General features: G+C 38.5%; 1 protein-coding gene across 1 annotated transcript in view; it reads left to right on the forward strand.

Annotated features, from left to right (window-relative positions):
• LOC108529275 (contactin-associated protein-like 3) overlaps nucleotides 1-27898 on the forward strand; it is a 219639-nt gene that overhangs the window by 29448 nt on the left and 162293 nt on the right. Inside the window, 1 exon segment of the mRNA XM_017871463.1 lies at nucleotides 7449-7642. Coding sequence (XP_017726952.1) covers nucleotides 7517-7642 — 126 coding nt within the window. The 5' untranslated portion in view covers nucleotides 7449-7516.

The following is a 27898-nucleotide window of genomic DNA, read 5'->3' on the forward strand; positions in this document are numbered from 1 at the left end:
ATATCCTGCAGAGTGTTTTCCAGCTTGGTTCCATTTTCCCCGTCACTTTCAGGCACACCAATCAGATGTAGATTTAGTCTTTTCACATAATCCCATATTTCTTGGAGGCTTTGTTCATTTCTTTTTCCTTTTTTTCTCTAGACTTCTCTTCTCGCTTCATTTCATTCATTTGATCTTCAGTCATTGATACTCTTTCTTCCAGTTGATCGAGTTGGTTACTGAAGCTTGTGCATTTGTCACATATTTCTCGTGTCATGGTTTTTATCTCTGTCAGTTCGTTTATGGCCTTCTCTGCATTAATTATTCTAGTTATCAATTCTTCCACTCTTTTTTCAAGATTTTTAGTTTCTTTGCGCTGGGTATGTAATTCCTCCCTTAGCTCTGAGAAGTTTGATGGACCGAAGCCTTCTTCTCTCATCTCGTCAAAGTCATTCCCCGTTCAGCTTTGATCCGTTGCTGGCGATGATCTGCGTTCCTTTGCATCACTGAACTCTAGCCCGGGCTGGAGTTTGTTAATAAGGGAAGAAATGAGGCTCCTTATAGCTTTCTACTTCCTGGGGCAGCAGCCAGAAGCTCCATTCCATAGATTTTGATAAGTTGCAGTTTCATTTTCATTCAGCTTGAAATACTTGCTAATTTCTCTTTTAGTTTCTTCTTTGATTCATTGATTATGAAGTATGTGTTATTAGTTTCCTAATATTCCTGGATTTTTCAGAGAAGTCACTATTGTTGATTTCTTAATTTAATCTATTGTATATCACAAAGATATACTTTACATGATTTAAATGATTTTAACTCTGTTGAAACTTGTTTAATGACTTGTTTAATGGTCTATTTTGGTAAAAGTTCCAAATGAACTTGAAAAGAATACATGTTCTTCTGTTAGGTGGAGCATTCCACACATATCAATGAATCATATAGGTTGATAGTGATAATTAATACTTCGGAATCCCTATTTTCTGCCTTGCGTAGTTACCAAGACGGGGTACTAGAATCTCCTGTAATTGTGGATTTATTTACTTCATTCAGTTGTACTAGGTTTCATTTCATGTATTTTGAAGCCCTGTTATTAAGTGTTTGCACGTTCAGGATTATGTCCTCGGATGAAAGGACAACTTAATCATTGGGAAATAATTTTCTTTACCTTTTAGAATTTTTGTGCTGAAATCTACTTCGTTTCATAGAGCCATTCCAGCTTTTTTTTGACTAGTGTTAGTATAATATATATTTTTCCATGTGTTTACACTTAGGCTATTGGAGCCCGTTTTATTTAAAGTATATTTCTTGTAGGCAACATATAGGTGGACCTTGCTTTCTCATCTAATCTGACCATCATTGCCATTTAATAGGAGTGTTTGTACTACTTACCTTTAATATCATTGTGTATATGATTGATTTTAAGTCTAACACCTACTATTTGTTTTTTGTTTATTCTATGTCCATTTTCAAAGGTACTAGGGAGTATAGATGCATTTTGTAAGATAGTACATTTTATAAATTGTTATGTATACTCTGAGATTTTAATCATAATTGCAATTCTTCTTTTATGAACACATTTTTGGTAGGCTGAATGTTCTTTCTGCATCAACCTGCTAAGGTTGAGGGAAATACTGCTGAAATAGAACACGTACACAAAGACAGATTGTGAGGGAAGGTTTCTGTATTTTTTACTTTAAAACAGCGTAGTTGGAAAAAGACGGTAGTACCTGATTCTATATCTGTGTAGTTAGACCTTTTTTCCTAAACGAAATTAGATCTCAGTTAAATGTCTGAATTCCCCTCTGCAAAACGGCAGACCTACTGACCAAAAGCATGGCTGTTTAAAGCCTATAAATCTCAGAAGTGGAATGACGGAGTTTATTTAAAGCCAGCTTCACTTCTCTTCCCTATAAATACACATAATCTCACTAGAGTGTAGGAGCTGTGACAGTCCCTACCTCACGTCTCACCCCAGGTAATACCGGAAATTTTTAATGTGAATTAAAATGCAATTCGATAAGGAAAAAAACATATCTGGATAAAATGACATTTGAAACAATTTGTTATCTTAGTGGGAAGTGTCTCGTGGGGACAAGGTTTATTTAACTATGTGTTTGCTTGATATATAGAAGCCTCTAATAGTGGCTGGCTTGGAACATTTACTTTGTTTACTTATATTTTGTGCCCTTGGTACTCATCAAATGTTGAGGAAGGTATAAGATTATGGTGATATGATAATCATAATGATGATGATGATGATTTACCTGTGCATTATTTCCCCTGTAAACAAAGTCAATACATTCTCTGTGACAGTGCTGCCACTTATGACTAGATACTATAGTCATGGGAATTTTTATTGTTGTTAGTCAGAAACAAGCCTCCAGCTCTGGGGTTTCTACTTTTCTTTCAGAGCCCCTGCCCCAGACAGTGAAATGTAACTTTGACCTGAGGTAAATGCAGAATTATAACAGATATAACTGTATAAAATAGATACATAATCATGCCAAATTATTTATAACCAAAAAGTACTAAGTGATTGACAAATCATGTGAATATATTCATGGACAGGGATAACAATGAAACATAAGCTGATTTAAAAAATATCTTTCCATGTGTTTTAATTAGTGATTTTATTTTCTCATCTGTAAGGTGGATACGATAAAGACAACCCACTGGATGCTTTTAGAAATAAAAAATGATAATATGCATGAAAACATCTGGTAGAATTCTCAGCATACAATATATGCTTCACAGTTTCTCACTTCCCCCTTTTCCCTTGTTTTCCGTTACAAAATAAGTGGCAAAACTTTAATTCCCTCAGAACTTGAAAACTTAAAAATGGATAAAATGGTATGTAAGATAAATTCTGTGCTGTGTGAACATTTAGGGACAAAACAGTTTGCGTAGCTCAGCGTCTTCACTGCCGTCACAGCCTTTATAAAAACCAATTACCCTTTAAAAAATAACATCCACTCCCTCAAGCCATATAAAGTGTAAGAGAAAGTTTCCGTTGCTCAGCATATTTTAATCTCATTCCAGTAATGAAACGTGTGTGTCAGAACATATATTATGAATGGAGGGGTCGAGGTTTTCGTAATTCACAGGATCTGTGGGGTAGAATTGTGACACTTGAACTCAGGTGCAGTGTCTTGTCAGAGGCAGGGAAAGGGGGAGGGTGAAGTGGAAAAGAAATGTTTGTGATGGGGGAGAGGCTGAGCTTGGAGAACATAACTGCTTCCCCCGTTTTGTGTACAAAGGTTTGGTGACCATAGACTCGAAGGGACTATGAAAAGACACTTCCAGGTTGAAAAGGAGTCAGTATATGTATAATCTTGACTTAACAAATAGAAGACTTCCATTTGTTTTAATTTAAAGAAAACAAAAATTGACTGTGGCATCACATTTGAATAATAATTTAGTTACAAAGTGCTTTAGTGTCAGTTATCCCATTGTCTTCGTTAGTCTTGTGAGGTGATTTATATGACTGTTAATGCCCCCTCCCCACTTTATGCTTTTTTTATTTTTATTTTTATTTATTTATTTTTTTGAGACGGAGTCTCGCTCTGTTGCCCAGGCTGGAGTACAGTGGCCGGATCTCAGCTCACTGCAAGCTCCGCCTCCCGGGTTCCCGCCGTTCTCCTGCCTCAGCCTCCCGAGTAGCTGGGACTACAGGCGCCACCACCTCGCCCGGCTAGTTTTTTTTTTTGTATTTTTTAGTAGAGACTAGGTTTCACCGTGTTAGCCAGGATGGTCTCGATCTCCTGACCTCATGATCCGCCCGTCTTGGCCTCCCAAAGTGCTGGGATTACAGGCTTGAGCCACCGCACCCGGCCGCTTTTCTTTTTTAAACAAAGGACAACATCAAAAGACAGCATTTTTGTCTCAGAAAGGCTGAGTGACTGGACAATTACCACACGCTAGTTGGGGGTGGAGTCAGCCAACCTCCTTTCTCTATTACCCATAGTGGCCTTCTATACCAACCTTCAAAGCTGCCTTGAACAATGGCACACAGCCCCGTGCTATCCAGGAGTGTACAGGTCCTTTATGTTGTGTTTCCCACCGTTTCCACTCAGCATTTAATTAAATTGTGTGCACATCAGCTTACCCTGAAAACCCAGCTGGGATTGCAGATTTCCTGAGGCTACAACATCCTGATGAAATTCTTTGCTAACGCCAAAATTTCATTACTTTATCAGTGATGGCTGAAGATATAGCTTATTTGCATTTGAATACTACTTCATCAAAGGTAAAATCAAGTTACTGAAATGAGTCATCTGTTAGCAGAGGTGCAGCTGTGAACACCAACAACTAACAAACAGTGAGGGATGCAGAGAAGAGGGATGGCCAGTGGCTCCCACTTCCTCTATGGAGAACGCACCATCCCAGGGTAGCACACCAGAACTGTGTCGACTCATTTTCCTCCTTGTGCTTCTCCACATGTGTTCTCATAGTAATTACTTTTCTAAACCTGGAATGAGAGGGAGTGAAAATACCAAAGAAAGGTTATGAAATACAAGCTGAAGAAGATGCCCTTCATGCTGACTAACCAAGATGAGGGGAAGAACCAAAAATATTGAATAGTTCCTCAAAAGTTTCAGCTCTGTGTATAGAATTCCCCGTGTACCACGTCCAGCCTAAGATGATGGGTTGGCTATTAGCATCTCCTCCACCTTCTCCCAGGTCTTTTAGAGCAACCATAAAATAGGCTGGGCCCAGTGACTCATGCCTGTAATCCCAGCACTTTGGGAGGCCGAGCTGGGCAGGAGACCGAGTCCATCCTGGCCAACATGGTGAAACCCCGTCTTTACTAAAAATACAAAAATTAGCCTGGTGTGGTGGTGGGTGCCTGTAATCCCAGCTACTCAGGTGGCTGAGGCAGGAGAATTGCTTGAACCAGGGAGTCGGAGGTTGCAGTAAGCAGAGATCTCGCCACTGCACTCCAGGCTGGTGACAGAGTGAGACTCTGTCTCAAAAAACAACCCCATAAAATGATAATAATAAGAAAAACAGAAAAGGATACACAGTTTCAGTAGTGTTGTACCTAGGACTATTGGCTGCTAGTTAGACCAACCCCAAAAGGATCTCCCACCAATTAAATTTTACATAGTCTTAGGAGAGAACAATAGATCTGGTAGAGTCAACAGGAAGGACCAGTAGAGAAAACCCCACTGGCACTGCACCGTCAACCCTCTGAAACCCGGGCCTTGCCTGACCAGAGTAGGAGAGGCTGCCCTGCTGCACAGGGGCTGCTTCCTTAGGTAGCCAGACCTGCTCACTCCCAAACTTCTTTACATCTTTTTTGCATTTATTTGAGAACCACCACATCCCATGATTATCATCAAAATAATATAATAAAAATATTTAACTGCACAGGTTCTGGATCCAAAGCTTGTGGGCCACTTCCTAGATGCATAAACATAGGTCAGCTGCCCACCATTCATACGGAGGGTCGTAATGAGGCCTTGTCTTTTAAAGGTACATTAGGAATTAAATGCAAAATTTATTTCAAGGGAACTGTTTGCCTGACCCAGAGTTCTCAAATGCTCAATAAATATTCATTGTTAAATTGAGTGATTATAGAAGTGGGTAGGTGGAATTCTGTCACATTCTGAAAAGTTAAGTTGGAAGGAGGAATGAGCAGAGAGGAGAAACTGTGGAAGCAGTTTCCACTGAGGGCTGAAGAAGTTCGTGCACTGTCTCTGGCAGGGGCTCACATAAATATTGCCATAGATCATCCAAGAATAAATCTTGCCCGATCCAGGAAACCACGCTGCATGAGTGGAGGATGCCACTGGTCTATAGCAGAACATTCAACTTTGAACAAGAGCTGTATCCACCTCCTAGCTGTCTGGCTTAAGAAAGATATGGAATGTTTTAGTGTCAATCAAATGCACAGTGTTGGTTACCAATAATTTTCCATCCTGTCTACTAGATCGAATTCCTGACTCTTCAAGTCAAAAGTCAAAACATGGAATAATAAGAAGCAAAACAAATAAAAATTATATCTATCTATATGTGTGTATATACATATATATAAAATACAGACTTAAGAGGTGCTTATCGTACATTCAGAGGAAAAAATATTTTTGATCAAAGATTCACTACAAAAATATCTTAGAAGCTGACTTCTAAGAATCTGTAAACTTGGGAATCATAAGGAAACAGTAGTTAAGTTGTGGTCCTCCATTCAGATAGGTGCCTAATATTTGTATTTATTATTTAAATATGAATGTTATTTAAATATAAATATTTATATTTTTCAACACTTCCCCATAATAACTTATGTTAAAGTATAATGTCCTCACTTGTTTTTACTCCTAGCTGTATTCTAATAATATCAAACTTTTTTGGACATGTACTAAAGTACTAAAGACTTTACAAATGAGGACATAATGATAAAACCTCCAATAATAAAATACACAGTGTAAGTCAATGAATAATAGTGCACTGTCTAGAACTTCAGACTTTCTATCAGAGCCTTCAGGTAAGTGGCAACAGCAGGGTGTTAAAAGTGTGCTGACTCCTCGACTTGGGAATTGTTTATAGAGAGTACTCTCTTTTTCTAGACATTGATTATTAAAGAAGCTGTGGTTCTGGAGTGTCCCCTAATTCTGTTAAACTAGAAAAATAACAAACATCAATAAAACATCAGTGGGCATTCCTATGTTTTCGTTTCAGATGTAGCATTGGTCAGCGCAAAAAGAGCAAATTTTCTGCTGTGCACGCATCTTCAATACCTGACAGTCTCCTCCTCCTTGTCCAAGATGGACGAGCACTGTGTGAGGCTTGCCCCAGTTTTCCAGCAGTACTGCCAGAGAGAGCAGAGTGCACCAGAACCTGCTTATGACTCACCTTTACCATTTGCCACTCCATACCTTTTTGTACTTTTTTTTTTACCAGTGTCTCCTCCACACCCCAGTTCCTCTTAACCATCACTCTCCTCTGTACTTCTGTGAATTCAACTTTTTAAAATTCCACATGTAAGTGGGATTGCCTCACAAAGCACTCTATATTTGAATTGTTCTTTAACACATCCATTTCTCCTATGAGACTGTAAGCACTTTGAGTGCAAGGTCAATATATTAACTGTCTTTGTTTTATTAATGCTTAATACTGTACTTCCTACTACTGGAATTTAGTCTCTTGTGTTGGGAAAAGGCAAATCTCGGCACAAGGGCTATGAAATACACTAGTTCCAAAAATTGACAGGAATGCTATATTAGCCACCTGCATTAAACAAACATTTTCTCTGCTCAGTAGGACACCTGCATTCTAGAATGTCGGGGTCATCTAGCTAAATGTGAACACAATTTAGGGTTCATCCAGCCACCTGTAATTCTATTTTTTCTACTGTAAATCGGTTATTTTCTTAATATGTATTCATAATTTTATCGTTTTCTAATCTAGTAACAGCTGTGTTAAATAACTTCGTCCTCTACCATTTTCCCACTTTTTCTGTTTCAAAAAAGGAGCTGGTGGCTGGACCCCACTTGTGTCAAATAAATACCAATGGCTGCAAATTGACCTTGGAGAGAGAATGGAGGTCACTGCTGTGGCCACCCAAGGAGGATATGGGAGCTCTGACTGGGTGACCAGCTACCTCCTGATGTTCAGTGATGGTGGGAGAAACTGGAAACAGTATCGCCGAGAAGAAAGCATCTGGGTATGTTTTCTAATAATAATGATTGCTACCTATTGCTGCAAACCTATTAGAAAAACAGAATTTTAAGAATTACTTTGAAAAAAATGTTCTAAGTGAAAGTAAGATACCTATTTCATTGAAAGCATTGAAAGACAATCTTGTATTTAATACCATTAAATAGTGTGGAAGTTAAAAAATAATACAAATCATATATAATTTATTTTTTCTTGGTTTGCTTAATAGAGTAATTTAACATTGCCTCTGCATTATTTTAAAGTGGTAGGTTGAATTCATTTATTTTCTCTGATTTGATCTGATATTTTTGAAAGACACTGAAATTTCAAAATGTAATAAATGAGCAGTTTCTGTATGTATGACAAGTATAGGAACACAGACTTTGAACTTGAATAATCATGTGTCCTTTATCAGTGGCCAGATTTAGTTTTTCTTGTTTTTTTTTATTTATTTATTTATTTTTATTTTTTTATTTTTTTATTGAGATGGAGTTTCACTCTTATTGCCCAGGCTAGAGTGCAGTGGCATGATCTTGGCTTACTGCAACCTCCACCTCCTAGGTTCAAGCAATTCTCCTGCCTCAGCCTCCTGAATAGGTGGGACTATAGACGTGCACCACCACACTTGGCTTTTTTTTTTTTTTTTTCCGTATGTGTATTTTTAGTAGAGACGGGGTTTTGCCATGTTGGCCAGGCTGGTCTTGAACTCCTGACCTCAAATCTTGGCCTCCCAAAGTGCTGGGATTACAGGAGCGAGTAAATAGACTACAGATCCCTGTGAGATTCTCTGGATTCTGTAAATATCCTGATAACAATGACATTATTTCTGTTTCTGATTATATGTCAGTGCCTCTTTGGAGGGGGTTAGTCACTTTTTGTTTAACTTTTGTAGCTACTTGGGAGGCTGAGGTAGGAGAATCGCTTGAACCCGGGAGGCAGAGGTTGCAGTGAGCCGAGATCACACCATTGCACTCCAGCCTGGGCAAAAAAGAGAAACTCCATCTTAATAATAATAATAATAATAATAATTTATTACATAGTGTTTGGAAGTAACCTGTATCTGTTTAAAATCTTACTCTGCATTGATTATTAATGTTTAAAATGTTGTGGACAGTTTCCCTGTAAAAGAGATGCTGTAAGAGAAAACTCTAATACAGAGTCTGTGTTGTATTTGTAATTTGGCTCTTTCTTCCTCCTAAAAAAAAATACATCAATGATGGAGGTACCGTCAGCATTTTTGTTATCCAGTTAAACAGTTCAGAGGGAAGCCATAGCCAAGGCAACGCCGTCTGCCAGTTTTGCTTACTCTGAAAGGCTACTAGCCTGCAGGGAAAGAGCGTAAAGGTTAACGTTCTTACTAATCCAGAACACTTAAAATAACAGATGTCGACTCTCGTGATCTTACCACGTGTAGGAACGTGTTGCGCTTCACTGGAACAAGTGATTTACTTTCCCGGTGCCCCCTCACCGTGTGAGCTTCCTTTCACAGTCACTGTGCCTTTCAGCCTTTCATCCCTGCATCTCTATTCTGGGTTGACTTGTGGTTTCCCAAGAACATATGTTGGAATCGTAACTCCCAATACCTCAGAATGTGACCTTAATTGGATATAAGGTTTTTACAGAGGTAATCAAGTTAAAATGTAGTCAGGAGGGTTGACCCTAATCTAATATGACTGGTGTCCTCATCAGGAAGGACCTTTGGACGCAGAGACAGATGTACACACAGGGAACACAGTGCAAGGGCACATAGGGAAGCAGCCCTGTGAGGAGGGAGGATTAGAATAATGCATGGACAAGCCACAGAACACCGGAGGCACCAGCAGCTAGGAGATGGGCCTGGAACAGATCCCTCCCTAGAGCCTCCAGAGGCAGCATGGGCTGCGGACACCTTGATCTTGGACGTGTGGCATCCATCACTTTAGCTGCCTAGTTTGTGGCCCTTTGTTAGAGCAGTTCTGGAAAACTAGCTTAGCCTCTAAAGCCTAACTGTGCCTAACAGGAGTAGGACATCAGGAAATGTTTCCTGAATGAATGAGTGAAATTCATCCTCTCCCAGGATGCCCTTTTTGAACAACTACACCGAAAATGGTCCTTCCTGGCTCTGGACATCTCTAGGACTTGTTTTGGACTAAAACAATGATACGTAGTGCTGTGAGGGTTCAGGACTCAGCCTTCCACCATTTTGAGCTCAAAGGTTTTTGGGGATAGGGCTTTATCTTTGCATCTCCTTCATCCTCCATCACTGTGACTGGCAAATTGTAACCATTTAACAGCTTCATTTCCGACTTTATGACTAACTATACAGAATTTGCATGGTGAAAAAAATGTTAACGCTACTGATGAGAGAACCCACAAAACAAACCAGAGATGGTTCTTGTGAGTGTTCAGTTATGAGACACAGACCCGGAGAGACTTGAGAATGACAGGCCTTGGAGAAAGCATTACCATGTGGGTTGCTGGAAAATAATTCAGGAGATTTTTCACAAAGCAGAAGTAACGCAAACAAAAGCATGGATAATGCATGGGATACACAAAGAACAGTGAGGTGTAAGATGTGAAATGGCTGTTCAGACTGAATGGAGAGAATATGGGGAATTTGCTGAAAGTTGTAAAATTGCAAAAAGAGAGGCTGTCAAGTTTGGATTATAAAATACCTATGTAGATATTTGAGTTCCTTTTTTTAAAAAAGCTTTTATTTTACTTTTCGTGGGTGCATAGTAGGTGTATACGTTTATGGGATTTATGACTTTGATACAGGCATGCAGTGCGTAATAATGACATCATATAAAACGGGAGATCCATCCCCTCAAGTATTTATCCTTTGTGTTACAGACAATCCAATTATACACTTTTATTTTTAAATGTACAGTTAAATTATTATTGACTGTAGTCACCTTGTGCTATCAAATACTAGGTCTTATTCATTCTTACTATTTTTTTGTACCCAATAACTATCCCCACCTCCTCCCCAGCCTCCACGCCCCTTCCCTACCACTGGTAACCATCTTGATTTGTGTTTCTTGAACTGCTACATCAGCACCTCAGGGACATATTCTCCATTTGTTTGTTTATTCATTCATTCATTCATTCTTTTAGTAAATAAGCAAATAATTGTGGTAGAGGTTAGTAATATACTCTTGGGAAATGTGAGCTGAGTCATAATTATCATATTCTTCACCAGGCATGTCCCTTCTGTCTAGTATTTTTCCTATCAAAGCTACTTTTCTAGAAATAAAGTTCACTAATTGATTGTCTCATATTTATCATTTTCTTAAAAAGATGGGCTGATATTGGCTGTCCCCCAGTCTTATCATTGCTGCCTTAACAATAAATTACATCTTATTAGAGTTTCTGCCCTTTACCAAGGCATTAATTTTAGATATGAATGGATGATATTAAAATAACTTAAGATTTGTTTTTGATACCTAAAATATTAATACCCTTGATTAATGAAAATTATGTTTTCATAAGGTTATTATCTTTCCTAGCACATTATTATCTTTATTATTATTATTATCTTTTCCTGACCACAGCTACCTCCCCTGCCCTCAGGGTCATCGCACTAACTTTCCTGTACCAGGAGAACAGAATGCATTTCCAGCTCTCTCCTAGGGATAGTGTTGCTTCTACTTTTGTGTTAAGGACACATTAAAAATTCATTCTGCAGCCTTATGTATTTCTTGGATGCTCTTCTATCTTTTTATGGCTTTTTTGTTTTGGTCTGGGTTTACCCATTGTCTATGCTAATGTTTTCTGTTATTAAAGATCCACAGTTGCTTATCTGCAATTTTTAATTCTAAAAGCAAAGTTATTAAAATGGTGAACCCCAAGCAGACACAGATTTATTTAGCAGCAAAACCTGAATGTACTGACTTTGGGGCTATTTGAATTTTTGAGTTACTCTGCTTAATGTGAATATTCATATGTTTTATTGCAAAAATAGTAACGTGATTACCACCTAGTCACTAATATTTGGTGTATACACAGTATGACCTTTCTAATATATGAAATGAATCTGAATCTAAAGCAAATCTGATACCAAGGCTTTCGATAAGAGATTGTGCAGCTGTCATATCAGTCACTGACATTTGATTATCTGAATAGATTAATATATTAATCCACATTCGTACTAATTACATGCTTCACATTGACTGCTTCAAGGGCTGGACTGAGTTTGTGTTGAGAAATACCCAAGAAAACTAGAAATAACTGCCAGATTTATGGAATCTTCAGAGTAGTAAAAGTCCTGTTCAAAAGAGAGAATCCCTGTTACTTAAAACAGGAATACATGAATCTTTTCTGAGTAACAGAACAAGCTTCATTACGTATTATACTTTCAGTTAACAAAATGTATTTCAGGACACAGACTCACTTGAGTGAATAATCTCATCTGCTACATCATTTGAAAAGGTGCCATTACTCAAACAAGGTCAAAAGAATAAACAACAGAAGAAAAGAGGGAAGCTAAAAGATAATTTTCTGGGAGAACCACACACTATATTTTTTTAGGAGTAGTAGTAATATGAACTGCCTTAAAAAGCCACCTGGCCTAATAAGAACAAATGTTCTTACCGCCGTGGAAGAGGGGAGCACTCTGTAAGCAGACATGGCCAGCCCAGCCAAGAGAGCCCCCCTTTGCTGACTACCTCCATGAACATGGGCACCTACAGTGCCCCCCAAGTGCCAGAGCAGGAGTGAGTCCCGGCAATGCGTACCAGCTCCCTAGTCCTGTGGTAGCAATGACTACAAACTGAAATGACACCTCTGCTGTTGGCTTAAAACAACACAAATGTATTACTTACAGTTTTGGAAGTGAAGAGTCCAAAGTTGATCTCACCAGGCCAAAATCAAGGTGTCAGTAGGGCTGCGTTCTTTCTGGAGGCACTGGGGGAATAAAATGTCACTGGCCTCTCCAGCTTCTAGAAGCCACCTACACTCCTTGGCCCATGGGCCTTTTCCTGTATCTTCAAAGGCAGCCAGTACAAACTGAATCCTGCTCTTATTGAATCACTTTGACCCAATACACCTTCCTCCCTCTTCCACTTTTAAGGAAACCTGTGATTACATTGGGCTCACCTGGAGAAGCCAGACATTGGGCTCACCTGGAGAAGCCAGACATTGGGCTCACCTGGAGAAGCCAGACATTGGGCTCACCTGGAGAATCCAGGGCACGCTCATTATTTCCAACTCAGCTGATTGGCATCTTTAATTCCCATCTGCAGCTTTAGTTTATCCTTGCCGTGTAACACAACATATTCACGGCTTCCAGGAGTTAGACGTAGGCATCTTTGGGGAGCGTTATTCTGCTGATTACAAAATGCATCAGGTTCAAACATTTAGCAGGTTAGAGTTAACACCTTCCTTATTGCTATCACAAAATGTAGAAAAGCAGTGAATAAATCATCGGGAAGTTTGCAGCTTATTTGGCTGGATCCACAGCTGCCTTTCATGCCCAGAATGTTTCTAAAAAGAGAGTCTCTCCCAGTTATCTACACTCATCCTGCCCTTGTAAAGTCACCTGGAAAACTGCAGCTATTTTTCTGAAATCCGTGTTTCCATTATACAGATATTCTGTGCGAAAGTGTTCTTTTGGTCTGACTTATTCTAATAAATACTCCCATTTAACATGCATGTATGTAACCCAGCAAATTACCTTCTCCGCAGGATATTAAAGTTAGTGTGTTTTGTGCTGTGTGTATCTGTGCATGTATTAGGTTTGAACCAGAATATACAATGTATCAAGGAGCTCATTCTTTATCATTTTCCTGCATTTTCTTATAAACTATTTGGCTCATTGCAGAAAAAAAAAGAACAAATGTTCTGAATCAAAAAGCAGAGGCAAGATACTTGGAAATCCGGCCTAGCCACGCCAGAAAAGTGTCCCGGGGTCGTGCTGAGCGACTGTGCCATAATATCCTGCTAATCGTAGTCCCAGACTAGCAATCACTGACAAGATACTTGGAAACCCGGCCTAGCCACGCCAGAAAAGTGTCCCGGGGTCGTGCTGAGCGACTGTGCCATAATATCCTGCTAATCGTAGTCCCAGACTAGCAATCACTGACAAGATACTTGGAAACCCGGCCTAGCCACGCCAGAAAAGTGTCCCGGGGTCGTGCTGAGCGACTGTGCCATAATATCCTGCTAATCGTAGTCCCAGACTAGCAATCACTGACAAGATACTTGGAAACCCGGCCTAGCCACGCCAGAAAAGTGTCCCGGGGTCGTGCTGAGCGACTGTGCCATAATATCCTGCTAATCGTAGTCCCAGACTAGCAATCACTGACAAGATACTTGGAAACCCGGCCTAGCCACGCCAGAAAAGTGTCCCGGGGTCGTGCTGAGCGACTGTGCCATAATATCCTGCTAATCGTAGTCCCAGACTAGCAATCACTGACAAGATACTTGGAAACCCGGCCTAGCCACGCCAGAAAAGTGTCCCGGGGTCGTGCCGAGCGACTGTGCCATAATATCCCGCTAATCGTAGTCCCAGACTAGCAATCACTGACAAGCCGCTTTCCCTCATGTCCCCTTTTCAGTTACTTCTGAAAGAATAAAGAATTAAATCTGCAAGGAAATATAGAACTTTTTAATTCACTGTGAAATTTTCTTCTGGTTGGGATTAGATGTCTTCAGGTTATTATCCATCCCCGACACAGGTTTCAAGTTCCCCTCTGAGCGCCAGACTCCATTTCTTTTGGATGTCAAATAGACGTGTCCAAAACCAAATTTATTATCTCCACGTCCTTCCCATCACCAAACCTATCGCTCCTGGGCTTCCACCTCTCCGTAACTATCACAGCATTTACCAGTTGTTGGCTTGAGCCAGTATGCCTGGAGTTACCAGTGACTTCCATTCCTTCACACTCCACAGTCAATCCATAGGCATATCCTGTCGACTCAGTCTTTCAACAGATCATGTCAGTCACAACTTCAGAGTCTATGTGGAGTCTGATGACTTTTCCTCACCTCTGTTATTACCATGACAGCAGTTGCTCACTGTCTCTCACCTGGACCATTGCCACAGCTTCACATCCCCTCTCACTTCTGCCTTTGCAACTAACTTCCAATTTAAATCTATCTAATTTTATTTTCTTTAATTTTTGCTGTAAATTGCCACGTATTTTATGCACCATATGAAGTGTAGTCGTTTTCAATAAAGAACTGACCTTATTTAGATAAAAAGAAAGAAGCGACTTCGACCGCATTCTCTGTCTGGCTTCAAATATTTTGTGCTATGTTGTCCTAGTTGCTCTTTAAAAATGTCAAGCACGATCTATCCTTTGTACTAGCTATTCAGTATCTCTGAAATTTTCCCCTAGATAACTTAGATAGCATAGATGTTTCCTCAATTCGTTTCTTGAGTAAATTATCTCTTCCTGATAGAATTCTTCTAGATAACCTAACCCCTAATGTGCGCAGAACACACACACACAGACATGCATGCACCCAGCTCCCACTGCCCTCCCACCCTACCCTCCTCCAGCCTGTGTCTTCCTGGTTTTGTATTTCCTTATGGAAGTCATTATGTCCTGTTCCCATGTATGGAATTTTGGTTTTTTTTCTGTCTCGCTAGGAAGATTTTACGCAAAGAAAGAAAATGTTCTCTGAATAATATTATTGGACTTCGTTTTTTAAAATTTTCTGACGAAGAGCATACATTTTGCTGTAAATGAATACTTGTTTCACTGTTCTTTATCAGTGTTGAGAATTTGAGATCCAAAATGTAGAACCAATCTAACTGGGAAATCTAAAAAATGTCTACCGGCTGTCATGGGTCATTTTGGGGCAGTGGACAAAGTGCATTAGTAGATCTCCCATGGCCTGTGTATATGTGTCCCGAATTGTTTTATTTTCCGGGCCTGACTGGAGCACATGTGAGTGGAATTAATGAAGGAAGCAGAAGGAAGGTCAGAGGTTGGAGATCTGCCGATCCCCACTGAGCCCAGAGGCAGCCGCTGTCTGGACTGACTCGGTAACTGCTATGAGAGAGCAGGAAAGGGTGGCAGACACTGCAGTTAACACAGAGACAGAAACATTCTCAGTCTGAGTGTGTGTGTTACATGCCAGACACACAGTTGTCGACAGTAGGGAAAAGGGAGGCTGAGGGCATGGCTGGGTAGCTACCAAGCCATGAGCCAGTGATGGGCATCAACACAGTGAGTCAGAGAAAGAGCAGGTCTGGAGGACATGTCAGCCCTGCTGCCAGGTGTGGTGTCAGCCCAAACAGCTGCCCCTCTGGGTCCAGAGGTGGTCAGCGGATATCTAGTCTCAGTCAGCCTTCATTCTGCCTCTGGCTGTCATGGCCACTGGGTTACTGAAATCATGGCTTGTTTCCCTCTGTATCTCTCCATCTTCATGTACAGCTTCCCTTCATCCAACATGAAGTCAGGCAAATTGTCTTTGTAAGGCAGGCTACACATTAGCAGAGGCAAGTACACACACAGAACACTCAGGAAGTTAGAGAACATTCTTTAGTCCCTCAAAGCAAAAGGGCTTTTCCTGACTAGGAAGCAAAAAGCAAACATTCTTTCTCAACTTGAAGCTAATGCCATCTACCATTTATGAAGAGCTCTCTGTGCATCAGGCTGCATGCTCTGGGTTTCCAGCACTCCCACATTTCATTCTTTCACAATTCCTGTAAGGGTTATGGTGTCCAAGAAGGTAAGGAAACAGTCTCTGCGGTGAAACAGCTCTTTTTCCCCTTGTTTCCTAACTCCATTTCTACAGTAGCAAAGGAGTGAGAGACTTAGTGATGTATTTGTCCTTAGGAAACATTCTCAGTTAATTCTAATGTATATATATATATCTAATATCTATTAAATAATATATAAATATATATTATGTATACACATATATATACACATACATACACATAAATGATCCTCCTGCAAAGCAAAATGTAATATATATATACACACACACACATAATAAAGATATATAGATATAAAATCCATCTGAAAAGCAAAGTATAGAGAAAAAAGAAGAACAAAAAATCCTGCTAGGATGTGGTGCCAATTGAATAGGAAACATTTCTTCATGTGGATTTAGAGTTGAGCAGAGGAGTAGCCCAAGCTTTAGAAGTTTGTTTGAGATGGATCTGTACTAGCCAGGAATGTCACATGAAGTGACACCTCTGCAAACGGATCTTTCTAATACTCGCGGGCCTTCTTCTTCACAAACTAAGGGTCAGCATGGTGTGTTGCCAGCTTCACAAATTTTTCAGAAGATTTGAGTTTCAGCTGTAGGATGAAAAGAGTTCAGGGGCTGGATGTGGGTGATGGTTGAACAACAATGTGAATATATTTAATGCCACTGAACTGTACCCTTAAAGTGGTTAAACTGGTAGATGTTATGGGATATATATTTTACTACAATGAAAATATATTTAAAAAGGTATCCTGTGAGTTATTTAAATAGTCAATGGGCTATATTAGTAGTGCACGTTCTACACAGCCTTGCGGTACTTTCTTCTCTCTGATTTTAATTGGGTCTGATTATTGGTAATATCGGTAATATTTGAGCAACTTGCTTTTAACTGTAGGCTTTTGAAAAATCAATTTTTTTGGATTCTTAAATATTATAGTAAGTGGAAATGCCCTTTTTATGGGAGCCTGTGCTGGGGCTTCACAGTCACACAGTTGCCTTTGAGAACAAGAATCAGTTATAAACTATGTAAAGCTGGGTAATTTAACTTCTCAAAGTTCTAGCTTTCTCATTTATAGAATTTTAATTGGGTCCGAGTTTTAATAATAAAACCTGTATTCTGAAGGTTTTATTGTATTTTTCAGAATAATAAGACTCCTAAGGTTAATGTTTTTAGTCTGATGTTACTGATCCAGTCCCGTTAGTGTGTGGGAGGAGCCTTCTGTGGTATGATGCCAACTAGGAACACAGAGGTACCACCTGTCAAGAAGGATTGAAGCCATTGTTGCAGTGACTGAGCGAGGTGCCAGTACTCTGAGCTCCACGGGCAAACACATGACCTTGAGAAATAGCAGAAAAGACTTTAACGTGTATTTATGTTAGATTACATGGATAACTGCCTGGGAATTTTATAGAGTATCCAAAATAGCAACTGTGGGTGTTATCAAATGATTAAGCGTGGAAGTGAAGTACAATAACCATACTCTTTAAGTAGAAGCCCTTCCAGCTCTCTATCCCAGTTTGTGCCCTTAATCTGGTGACAACATCTTTGAAAGCACTTGTGATGATATGAAGAATAACGGGCCTGATCCAGAATCTAATTGATTTATTCCGCGGTAGTGGTTCTGTTTTGTCAGGGGTTCTGTCGTTTTGTCAAATTTAAAATCAATATGGCAGTTCCATATCATTTTGTTGTTGCAATAGTGAAAATCCTCAGTGATTTCTTTAAGCTGCTCTGTCTTTCAAGAGAATCTCTACCAAAAGGGACCCTATCAGTGAAAGTCTGGTTTACCCGCCAAATCCTCAGATATCTCATCTCTCTAGTTCCCCATTGGCTGTGAGTCATTTGACCCTTCTGAAACAGCTACCCTAGAATTGTACAGATGTCTTAAAAGGTATTTAGCTTTCATTTTTAAATCAGTGACATTGACAAATCCAAGAAGTGTGCTGGTCTAAGCAGTTTTGTTTCAAGCAGTATCCTCTGTTTTACTTCCCAGATACTGATGAGCTAAGGGTGTTTTTCTACACTGAAACTGTGGCTGTAGTGATAAATTATCTCGATAGGAAGTATAACCTTCTATATAATTAGTGAAAGTTTTACTTAAACAAAAGTGAATATTCTAGTTTCTGAGGAACATTCATTAGATAATGGTTTTCTTGTTTGGAGAGTGTATCTTTGTATGCCTCTGTAGAAAATTCCTGTGAGCTGCTTTTCTTTCCTTTCATTGTGATCATGGTTTTTTTTTTTTTTTTTTTTTTTTCTCCTTTCATCTTTACTGATTGTTCTATTTTAGGTAATATTTAAGCAACTTTCTTTTAACTGTAGGCTTTTTAAAAATCAATTTTTTTGGATTCTTAAATATTATAGTAAATGGAAATGCCCTTTTTATGAGGCCCTGTGCTGGGGCTTCACAGTCACACAGAGTTGCCTTTGAGAACAAGAATCAGCTATAAACTATGTGAAGTTGGGTAATTTAACTTGTCAAAGTTCTAGCTTTCTCATTTATAAAATGAGCATAATTGTGTGAGGAAAAATAAGATTATCCACCTAATGAGCTTAACTGTGCTTGGCAGATGATAAGCTCCCATAAGACCTTTGTGGTTATATTTTCTCTTCTTGTCTCTGTTGCAGCACTGTTCTATTATTGAGAACTTTTCCTATCAAGCAGCATGTTCTATTCTTCTTTCATATAGTTTTGTTCACTTATAGCATACTACGTCAATTTTCATAAACAATATTTTATCTATATAGATACATGTAATATAACATGAATATGTATATCAAACACTATAAAATTTAAATTTATACATATATAAGGATGCTTATAAAATGATTCATATTGACTATGTTTCTTCAAATTGATGAGTTTCTAGAAGGCAAAATAAAAATATCTAGTAGGAAAAGCAAAAGAAAATTTTGTTTGACTCCGTCTTAGGAGTTCAAGGAGAGAGGCAACTAAAGTTTCTATTCCTAGATGCAAGAATGTTTTAATACTTATATGTCACAATATATTATCACTGCAATACCTCATAATCTCTTTGCCTCCTTCCCTCTTAATGGTGCTATGGTATTCTCAAATTCTGTGTATGACTTTTTTTATAATTTTAAAATCTCTTTTAAAATACAAAAAATTATCCAGGTGTGGTGGTGGGTGCCTGTAATCCCAGCTACTCGGGAGGCTGAGTCAGGAGAATCACTTGAACCTGGGAGTTGGAGGTTGCGGTAAGCTGAGATCATGCTACTGCACTCCAACCTGGGCAACAAGAGTGAAACTCCATCTCCAAAAAAAAAAAAAAAAAAAAAATTCACATTTTTTAATACTTTTTTTTTGGAAATTAATTTAATAATCAGAAATATCTCCCTTTGTGTAAGTTATCAGTTAAAATTAAAAGCAGAGACTGTTTATAATAGATTTAGAAGGCATAAAATACCACTGGTAGGTAGGAGAGGGGTGAGAAATGTACAGGCTACCTGTGAAAAGGTTAAAAACATTACTATAAGGTATATAAGGAGACCTGTATAAATTCTCATTTATGGATATAAAGACTCAATGTGAAGATGTTAATCCTCTCTAATTTAACCCATAATAAAATGATGTCATTCAAAATTTTATTTTGAAGAATATTCATTCAAGAATAGACAAGGCAAGTGTGCAGATGCCAGCAAGATGATGAAATAGGACATTTTTCTGCAGAATCATCAATTTGAACCATGTTGACGTCTGAAAGTACCACCACAAGAGCTAAGTGAACTTAAAGAAAATATAAAAATAGTTCAAAATAGCCAAAGCAATCCAGAGCAAAAAGAACAAAGCCAGAGGTATCACGTTACCCAACTTAAAACCATAAGGTTACAGTAACCAAAACAATCTGGTACTGGTATTAAAACAGACACATAGAACAATGGAACAGAGTGGAGAACCCAGAAATAAAGCTGCATACCTTCAGCCATCTAATCTTTGACAAAGTCAACAAACAGAAGCAACGTGGAAAGGACTATCTATTCAATAAATGGTGTTAAGATCACTGGTGAGCCATATGTGGAAGAATGAAGCTAGAACCCTACATTTTACCATATATGAAACTGAGCTCAAGATGGATCAAATATTTAAATGTAAGACCTCAAACTGTAAGAATCCTAGAAGAAAATCTATGGAACACCATTCTGGACATTGGCCTTGGGAAAGGATTTATAAGTCCTAAAAGCCATTGCAACAGAAACAAAAATTGACAAGTGGGATCCAGTTAGGATAAAGAGCTTCTGCACAGCAAAAGAAACTATCAACAAAGTAAACAGACAACCCACAGAAAGGGAGAAAATATTTGCAAACTATGCATCCAACAAAAGTCTGCTATTCAAAATATATGAGGAACTTAAGCAATTAGGCAAACAAAAAGCAAACAACCCCACTTAAAAATGTGCAAAAGACATGAACAAACACTTCACAGAAGAAGACAAACACATAACCAATAAACATACGAAAAAGCGTTCCACATCACTCATCATCAGAGAAATGCAAATCAAAACCACAGTAAGATGCCATCTCACACCAGTCAGAATGGCTATTACTAAAAACTCAAAAAACAAATGCTGGTGAGGCTGTGGAGAAAGGGAACACTTATATACTGTTGGTAGGAATGTAAATTAGTTCAGCAACTGTGGCAAAAAATTTGGAGATGTCTCAGAACTTAAAAGAGTACTACCATTCAACCTAGGAATCCCATTACTGGGTAGATATCCAAAAGAAATCTAATCATTCTACCAAAAAGACACATACACTTGTGTGTTCATCATGGCAGTATTCACAGTAGCAAAGACATGGAATCAACCTTGGTGCTTCTCGGTAGTGGATTGAATAAAGAAAATGTGGTATATATACACCATGGAATACTATGCAGCCATAAAAAATAATGAAATCATGTCCTTTCAGCACCATGGATGCAGTTGGAGGCCATTATCCCAAGTGAATTAACACAGGAACAGAAAATCAAATACTGCATGTTTGCACTTGTAAGTAGAAGCCAAACATTGATAACTCATGGATATAAGATGGCAGCAATAGACACTAGAGACTACTAGCGGGGAAAGGGAGGGAGTAGCACAGTGGTTGAAAACCTGTTTAGTTAGTACCTGGGTGAAGGGATCATTCATACCCCAAACCTAGCATTACACAGTATACCCAGGTAACAAACCTGCATTTGTACCTCCTGAATCTAAAATAAATGCTGGAAAAAACTAGAGATCCGGAACTGGGACTGCTGTGATTTGAACGTGTCCCTCGAAATTCATGTTATCATGAGGGAGTGGGTTTCTTATAAAAGGACCCCACTTTTGTCTCTCTCTCACCCATGTGATGCCTTCTGCCTTGTTATGACACAGCAAGAAGGCCTTCACAGATGCCACCACCTTGATCTTGAGCATCCCAGTCTCCAGAACTGTTACAAATACATTTCTGTTCATTATCTAAAAAAGGAAAAATAAATCAAAACTTAGCAAGTCATTAAATGAATAAAATGAGAAAATTAAAGATTGAAATTATGCAAAAAACTAACAAATTCTAGACCTGAGAAATGCATGAATGAAATGAAAATTGCAATAGAGAATGTCAACAGCAGAATCAATGAAGCAGAAGAAAGGCTCTGAACTCAAAGACAGTTTAGTGAAATTATACAGTTATAGGAGAAAAAACAATATAAAGTAATGAACCCTTATGGAACTTATAGGAAAGTATCAAAATAACAAAACGTAAAAGTATGGACACTGAAAATGGAAAATAGAGAGACAAAGGACTAGAAAGTTTAGTTAAAGAAACAATAGGCTGGGTGTGGTGGCTCACACCTATAATCTCAGCACTTTGGGAGGCCGAGGTGGGAGGGTTGCTTGAACCCAGGAGTTTGAGGTTGCAGTGAGCTATAATCGTGCTATTGTACTCCAGTCTGGCTAATAGAGCAAGTTTCTGTTGCAGACAGAGAGAGAGAGAAAAAAAAAACAGTAGCAGAAAGAAAGAAGGAAGGAGGGCGGGAGCAAAGAAGAAAGGAAGACAGGAAGGAAGGAAAAAAGCAGGCAGGCAGGCAGGCAGAAAAAGTTTATCAATCTGGGGAAAAATACACATTTTCATATATAGGAAGGTCAAAGGTCTCTAATCAGATTCAATCCAAGCAAGACTACACCAAGACGTATTATTATCAAACTTTCAAAATTCAAGGACAAAAAGAGTATTCTGCAGCAAAAGAGAATCAAAGACAAAAAAAGCATGTCACATATAAGGGAGTTCCATTAATACTGGAATCAGACATTCACAGCAGAAACCTTACAGGCCAGGGGAAAGTGGGATGATATATTCAGGTGCTGAAAGGAAAAAACAAAACATAACAAAAACTGTCAACCAAGAATACACAGCAAAGCTCTTCTACAGAAAGAAAAGAGAAAAGGACTTTTGCAGACACACACACAAAGTCAAGAGTTCATTACTTGGCAGGGCACAGTGGCTCAAGGCTGTAATCCCAGCACTTTGGGAGGCCAAGGCAGGCAGATCACGAGGTCAGGAGATGGAGACCATCCTGGCTAACATGGTGAAACCATCTCTACTAAAAATACAAAAAATTAGCCAGGCGTGGTGGCGGGCGCCTGTAGTCCCAACTCCTTGGGAGGCTGAGGTAGGAGAATGGCGTGAACCCGAGAGGCGGAGCTTGCAGTGAGCCGAGATTGTGCAGCTGCACTCCAGCCTGAGCAACAGAGTGAGACTCTGTCTCAAAAAAAAAAAAAAAAAGTTCGTTACACTCAGAAGTGTCTTACAAGAAATGCTAAATGAAGTTCTTCGGGCTGAAAGAAAAGGATATTAATTAGTGACACAAAAACATAAGAAAGTTTGAAACTCACTAGTAAAAGGAGGTACAAAAAGTTTAAGTCAAAAGTAAGTACAATGTAAGTCAAATTTTAAAACTGTGGTGGTAGTGTTTAAGTAACATTTATTACAGTGGTTAAAACAAACTATTAAAAGTAGTTAAAGCTGCAATAATTCATTAAGGGTTACGCAATATAAAAAGCATCAAATACATAAAGTGTGTCTGGGTGGGTAAAAATGTTGAATTTTTATGTGTGATCATGATTAAGTTGTATTCAACTTAAAAAAACTTGCTGTAACTATATTTTATGTCAGCCTCCTGGTAACCACAAAGCAAAAACCTGTACTAGATATACAGAAGATACAAAGTAAGGAATCAAAGCATGCCACTGTAAAAAATTGCCTAATCACAAAGGAAGATGGAAGGAGAAGGAAGGAGCAAAGGGAAACAAAGCCAGAAAAGAGTGAACTAAATGACTGTAGTCAGTTCTTACCTGGCAACAATTACCTTAAATGTAAATAAATTAAACTATTCAATCAAAAGACATAGTGTGACTATAAAAACTAGACCGAACTCTATGCTACACACAGGGAACTCACTTCACATATAAGGACACACGTAGACTGAAAGCAAAGAGTTGGAAAAAAGATATTCCATACAAAGGAAACCAATAAAGAACAGAAGTAGCCATACTTATACCAGATAAAATAGATTTTAAGTCCAAAACTGCCACAAGAGACAAAGTCAGTATATAATGCTAAAGGGGGCCGGGTGCAGTGGCTCATGCCTATAATTCCAGCACTTTGGGAGGCCAAGGCAGGTGGGTCATGAGGTCAGGAGTTCGAGACCAGCCCTACCAACATGGTGAAACCCTGTCTCTACTAAAAAAATACAAAAAAATTAGTCGGGCGTGGTGGTGCTCCTGTAATCTAGCTACTCAGGAGGCTGAGGCAGGAGAATCACTTGAACTCAGGAAAAAAAAAAAAAAAAAGATAAAGGGGCCAATTAACCAAGAGAATGTAACAGTTGTAAATATATGTGTACCAAATGTTGGAATATCTGAATATATAAGGCAAATACTAACAGATCTGAAGGGAGAGGGGACTTAATAGGAGGGAACTTTTATATCCTATTTTCAGCAGTAGACAGGTCATCCAGACAGAAAATCAGTAAGGAAAAATTAGACTTAAACTATATGTTAGACCAAATGGACCTACCAGACATAAACTGAACATTGTATCCAACAGCAGCAGGAGACACCTTTTTCAAAAGCACACAGAGAATTTTCTCCAGGATCGATCATATGTTAGGCCACAAAATAAGTCTTAATAAATTTAAGGAGATTGGAATCATATCAGTTATACTTTCTGACCACAGTGGTATGATTCTAGAAATCAGTAACTCAAGGAATTTGGCCGGACGCAGTGGCTCATGCCTGTAATCCCAGCACTTTGGAAGGCCAAGGTGGGCAGATCAGAAGGTCAGGAAATTGAGACCATCCTGGACAACATGATGAAACCCCATCTCTTCTAAAATACAAAAGTTAGCTGGGTGTGGTGCACACCTGCAGTCCCAGATACTTTGGAGGCTGAGGTAGGGGAATCGCTTGAACCTAGGAGGTGGAGATTGCAGTGAGCCAAGTTCGTGCCACTGCACTCCAGCCTGGTGACAGAGCGAGACTCTGTCTCAAAGAAAAAGAAAATTCAGAAATACTTGGAAATAAACAACATGCTCCTGAACAACCAGTGGGTCAAAGATGAAATTTAAAGGGAAATTTTAAAATGTCTTCAGACAAACAAAAATTGACCCATGCCATATCAAGACACATGGGATAAGTGTTCTAAGCAATTCTAAGTTTATAGCAATAATGGCCTACATCAGCAAGTAAGAATGATCTCAAATAAACAACCAAACATTACACCCCAAGGAACTAGAATAACAAGAACAAACTAAGCTCAAAGTTAAAGAAGGAAAGAAATAATAAAGATCAGAGCAGAAACAAATAAAATATAGACTAGAAAAACAATAATAATGATCCATAAATCTAAAAGTCAGGTTTTTAAAAATATAAACAAAATAGACAAATCTTTAGCTAGACTAAGAAAAAAAAGTCTCAAAATCAGAAATAAAAGAGGAAGCATTACAATCAATATTACAGAAATACAAAGGATCTTAACAGACGACTATGAATAAGTATACATCAACACATTGGACAACTTAGAAGTGCGTAAGTTTCCAGACACATACAACCTGCCAAAACTGAACCATAAAAAAAGAAAATCTGAGCAAACCAGTCATGAGCAATACAATTGAATCAGTAGTAAAAAGCTCTAATTAAATAAAGACCTAGGCCCTGATGGCTTCACTGCTGAATTTTACCAGACATTTAAAGAACTAATACTAATTATTCTCAAACACTTCCACAAAATGGAAGAGAAGGGAATACTTTCAAATTCATTTTGTAAGACCAGCATTACCCTGATAAACTCAGAAAGTACACTACAAAAAAAGAAAATTATAGGCCAATATCCTCATGAGCATAAATGCAAAAAAAAAGCTCTATGAAATTTTAGCAAACCAAATTCAACAGCATATTAGATCATTCACAATTGTCAAGTGAGATTTATCTGTGGGATGAATTGATGGTCCAATATAGGCAAATCTATAAATGTAACATATCATGTTAATAGAACAAAGGACAAAAAACATGATTATCTCAGACGCAGCACAAGCATTTGACAAAATCTCTAACAACTTTTTTATGCTAAAATCTCTCAACATATATTGGGTATAAAAAGGACAATATACCTCAATACAACAGAGGCCACATGTGACAGACCGTCAGCTAACATCTTACTCAATGGTGAAAAGTTGAAAACTCTTCCTCTGAGATCCAAACAAGACAAGGATGACCCTCTCACCACTTCTTTCAACATAGTACTGAAAGTTCTATCCAGAGCAATTAGGCAAGAAAAAGAAAGAGAAAACATCCAAATTGGAAGAAAACAGAAGTTAAATTGTCCCTGTTTGCAGATGACATGATCTTATATATAGAAAACCCTAAACACTTCAACAAAACATTATTAGAACTAATGAATAAATTTCAGGCTGGGCGTGGTGGCTCATGCCTGTAATCTCAGCACTTTAGGAGGCCAAGGTAAGAAGATCACTTGACTCCAGTGGTTCAAGACCTGGACAACATAGCAAGACTCCCATTTCTACAAAAAATACAAAATTAGCTGGGCATGATGGCATGTGCCTGTAGTCCCAGATACTCAGGAGGCTGAGGTGGGAGGATCACCTGAGCCCAGGAGGTTCAGGCTGCAGTGAGCTGTGATAGTGCCACTGCACTCCAGCCTGGGTAACAGAACAAAACTCTGTCTCAAAAGAAAAAACCCCAAAAAACTAATAAATATATTCAACAAAGTTGCAGCACATCAACAGAAAAATCAATTGTGTTTCAATATACCAATAATGAAGTATCTGAAAAGAAATCAAGAAGATAATTCCATTTATAATAGCATCAAAAATAAAATTCCTATGAATAAATTTAATCAAGGTGGTGAAAGATCTGTTCACTGAAGTTTACAGTATTTTATAGTAGACTATAAAATATTGATGCAAGAACCTGAAGATAACACAAATGAATGGAAACATATCCAATGTTCATGGATTGGAAGAATTAATATTATTAAGGTATTCGTAATACCCAAGGTGATCTACAGATTCAGTGCATTACCTATGAAAATTCTAATGACAGTTTCCACATAAATAGAGAAAACGATCCTAAAATTTGTGTGTAACCACAAAAGACCTCCAATAACCAAAGCAATCTTGAGCATAAAGAACAAAGCTGGAGGCATCACACTATCTGATATCAAAATGTACTACAGAGCTGTAACAATTAAAACAGCATGGTACTGACATAAAAACAGACACATACTTAGACCAATGGAGCACAGTAGAGAGCCCAGAAATAAATCCAGGCATTTACTGTCCGTTGATTTTTGACAGAGGTGCCAAGAATACACAATGAAGAAAGTTTAGTCTCTTCAGTAAGTGGTATTGGGTAAATGGGGATATGTATGCACAAGAGAATGAAATTAGACCCTTGTCTCACACTGTATGAAAAAATCAACACAAAATGGATTAAAGACTTAAACCTAAGACCCATAACTGTGAAACTACTAAGAGAAAACACAGAGGAAAAGCTCCATGATACTGGTCTAGGAAATCGTTTCCTGGATACAACCCCAAAAGCACTGGCAACAAAACCATAATTAGATGAGGTTATTTCAAAGTCATTTTCTGCACAACGTAGGAAACAATCAGCAGAGTAAAAAGACAACCTGTGGGATGGGAGGAAATATTTTCAAAGAATACATCTGATAAGGGGTTAATATTCAAAATACATAGGAACTCAGACATCTCAATAGCAAGAAAACAAGGAACTGTGCTTTTTAAAAATGGGCAAAAGTCCTGAATAGACATTTCTCAAGAAAGATATATGTGTGGCCAAAATCTTTCTTATCTTTCATATCTTGAGGTATATGAAAAAATGCTCAGTATCACAAATCATCAGGGAAATGCAAGTTAGAACTACAATGAGATATCACCTCGTACTTGTTAGAATGGTTATTATCAAAGAGACAAAAGATAACAAGTGTTGATGAAGATGTGAGAAAAGAGGATCCCTGTATACTGTTGGTGGCAATGTAAATTAGTATAGCCATTATGGAAAGCAGTGTGGAGGTTCCTCAAAAAATTAAAAATA

This window comes from Rhinopithecus bieti, unplaced genomic scaffold (assembly GCF_001698545.2).
Source record: "Rhinopithecus bieti isolate Rb0 unplaced genomic scaffold, ASM169854v2 scaffold_6063, whole genome shotgun sequence".
Classification (NCBI taxonomy): Eukaryota; Metazoa; Chordata; class Mammalia; order Primates; family Cercopithecidae; genus Rhinopithecus; species Rhinopithecus bieti.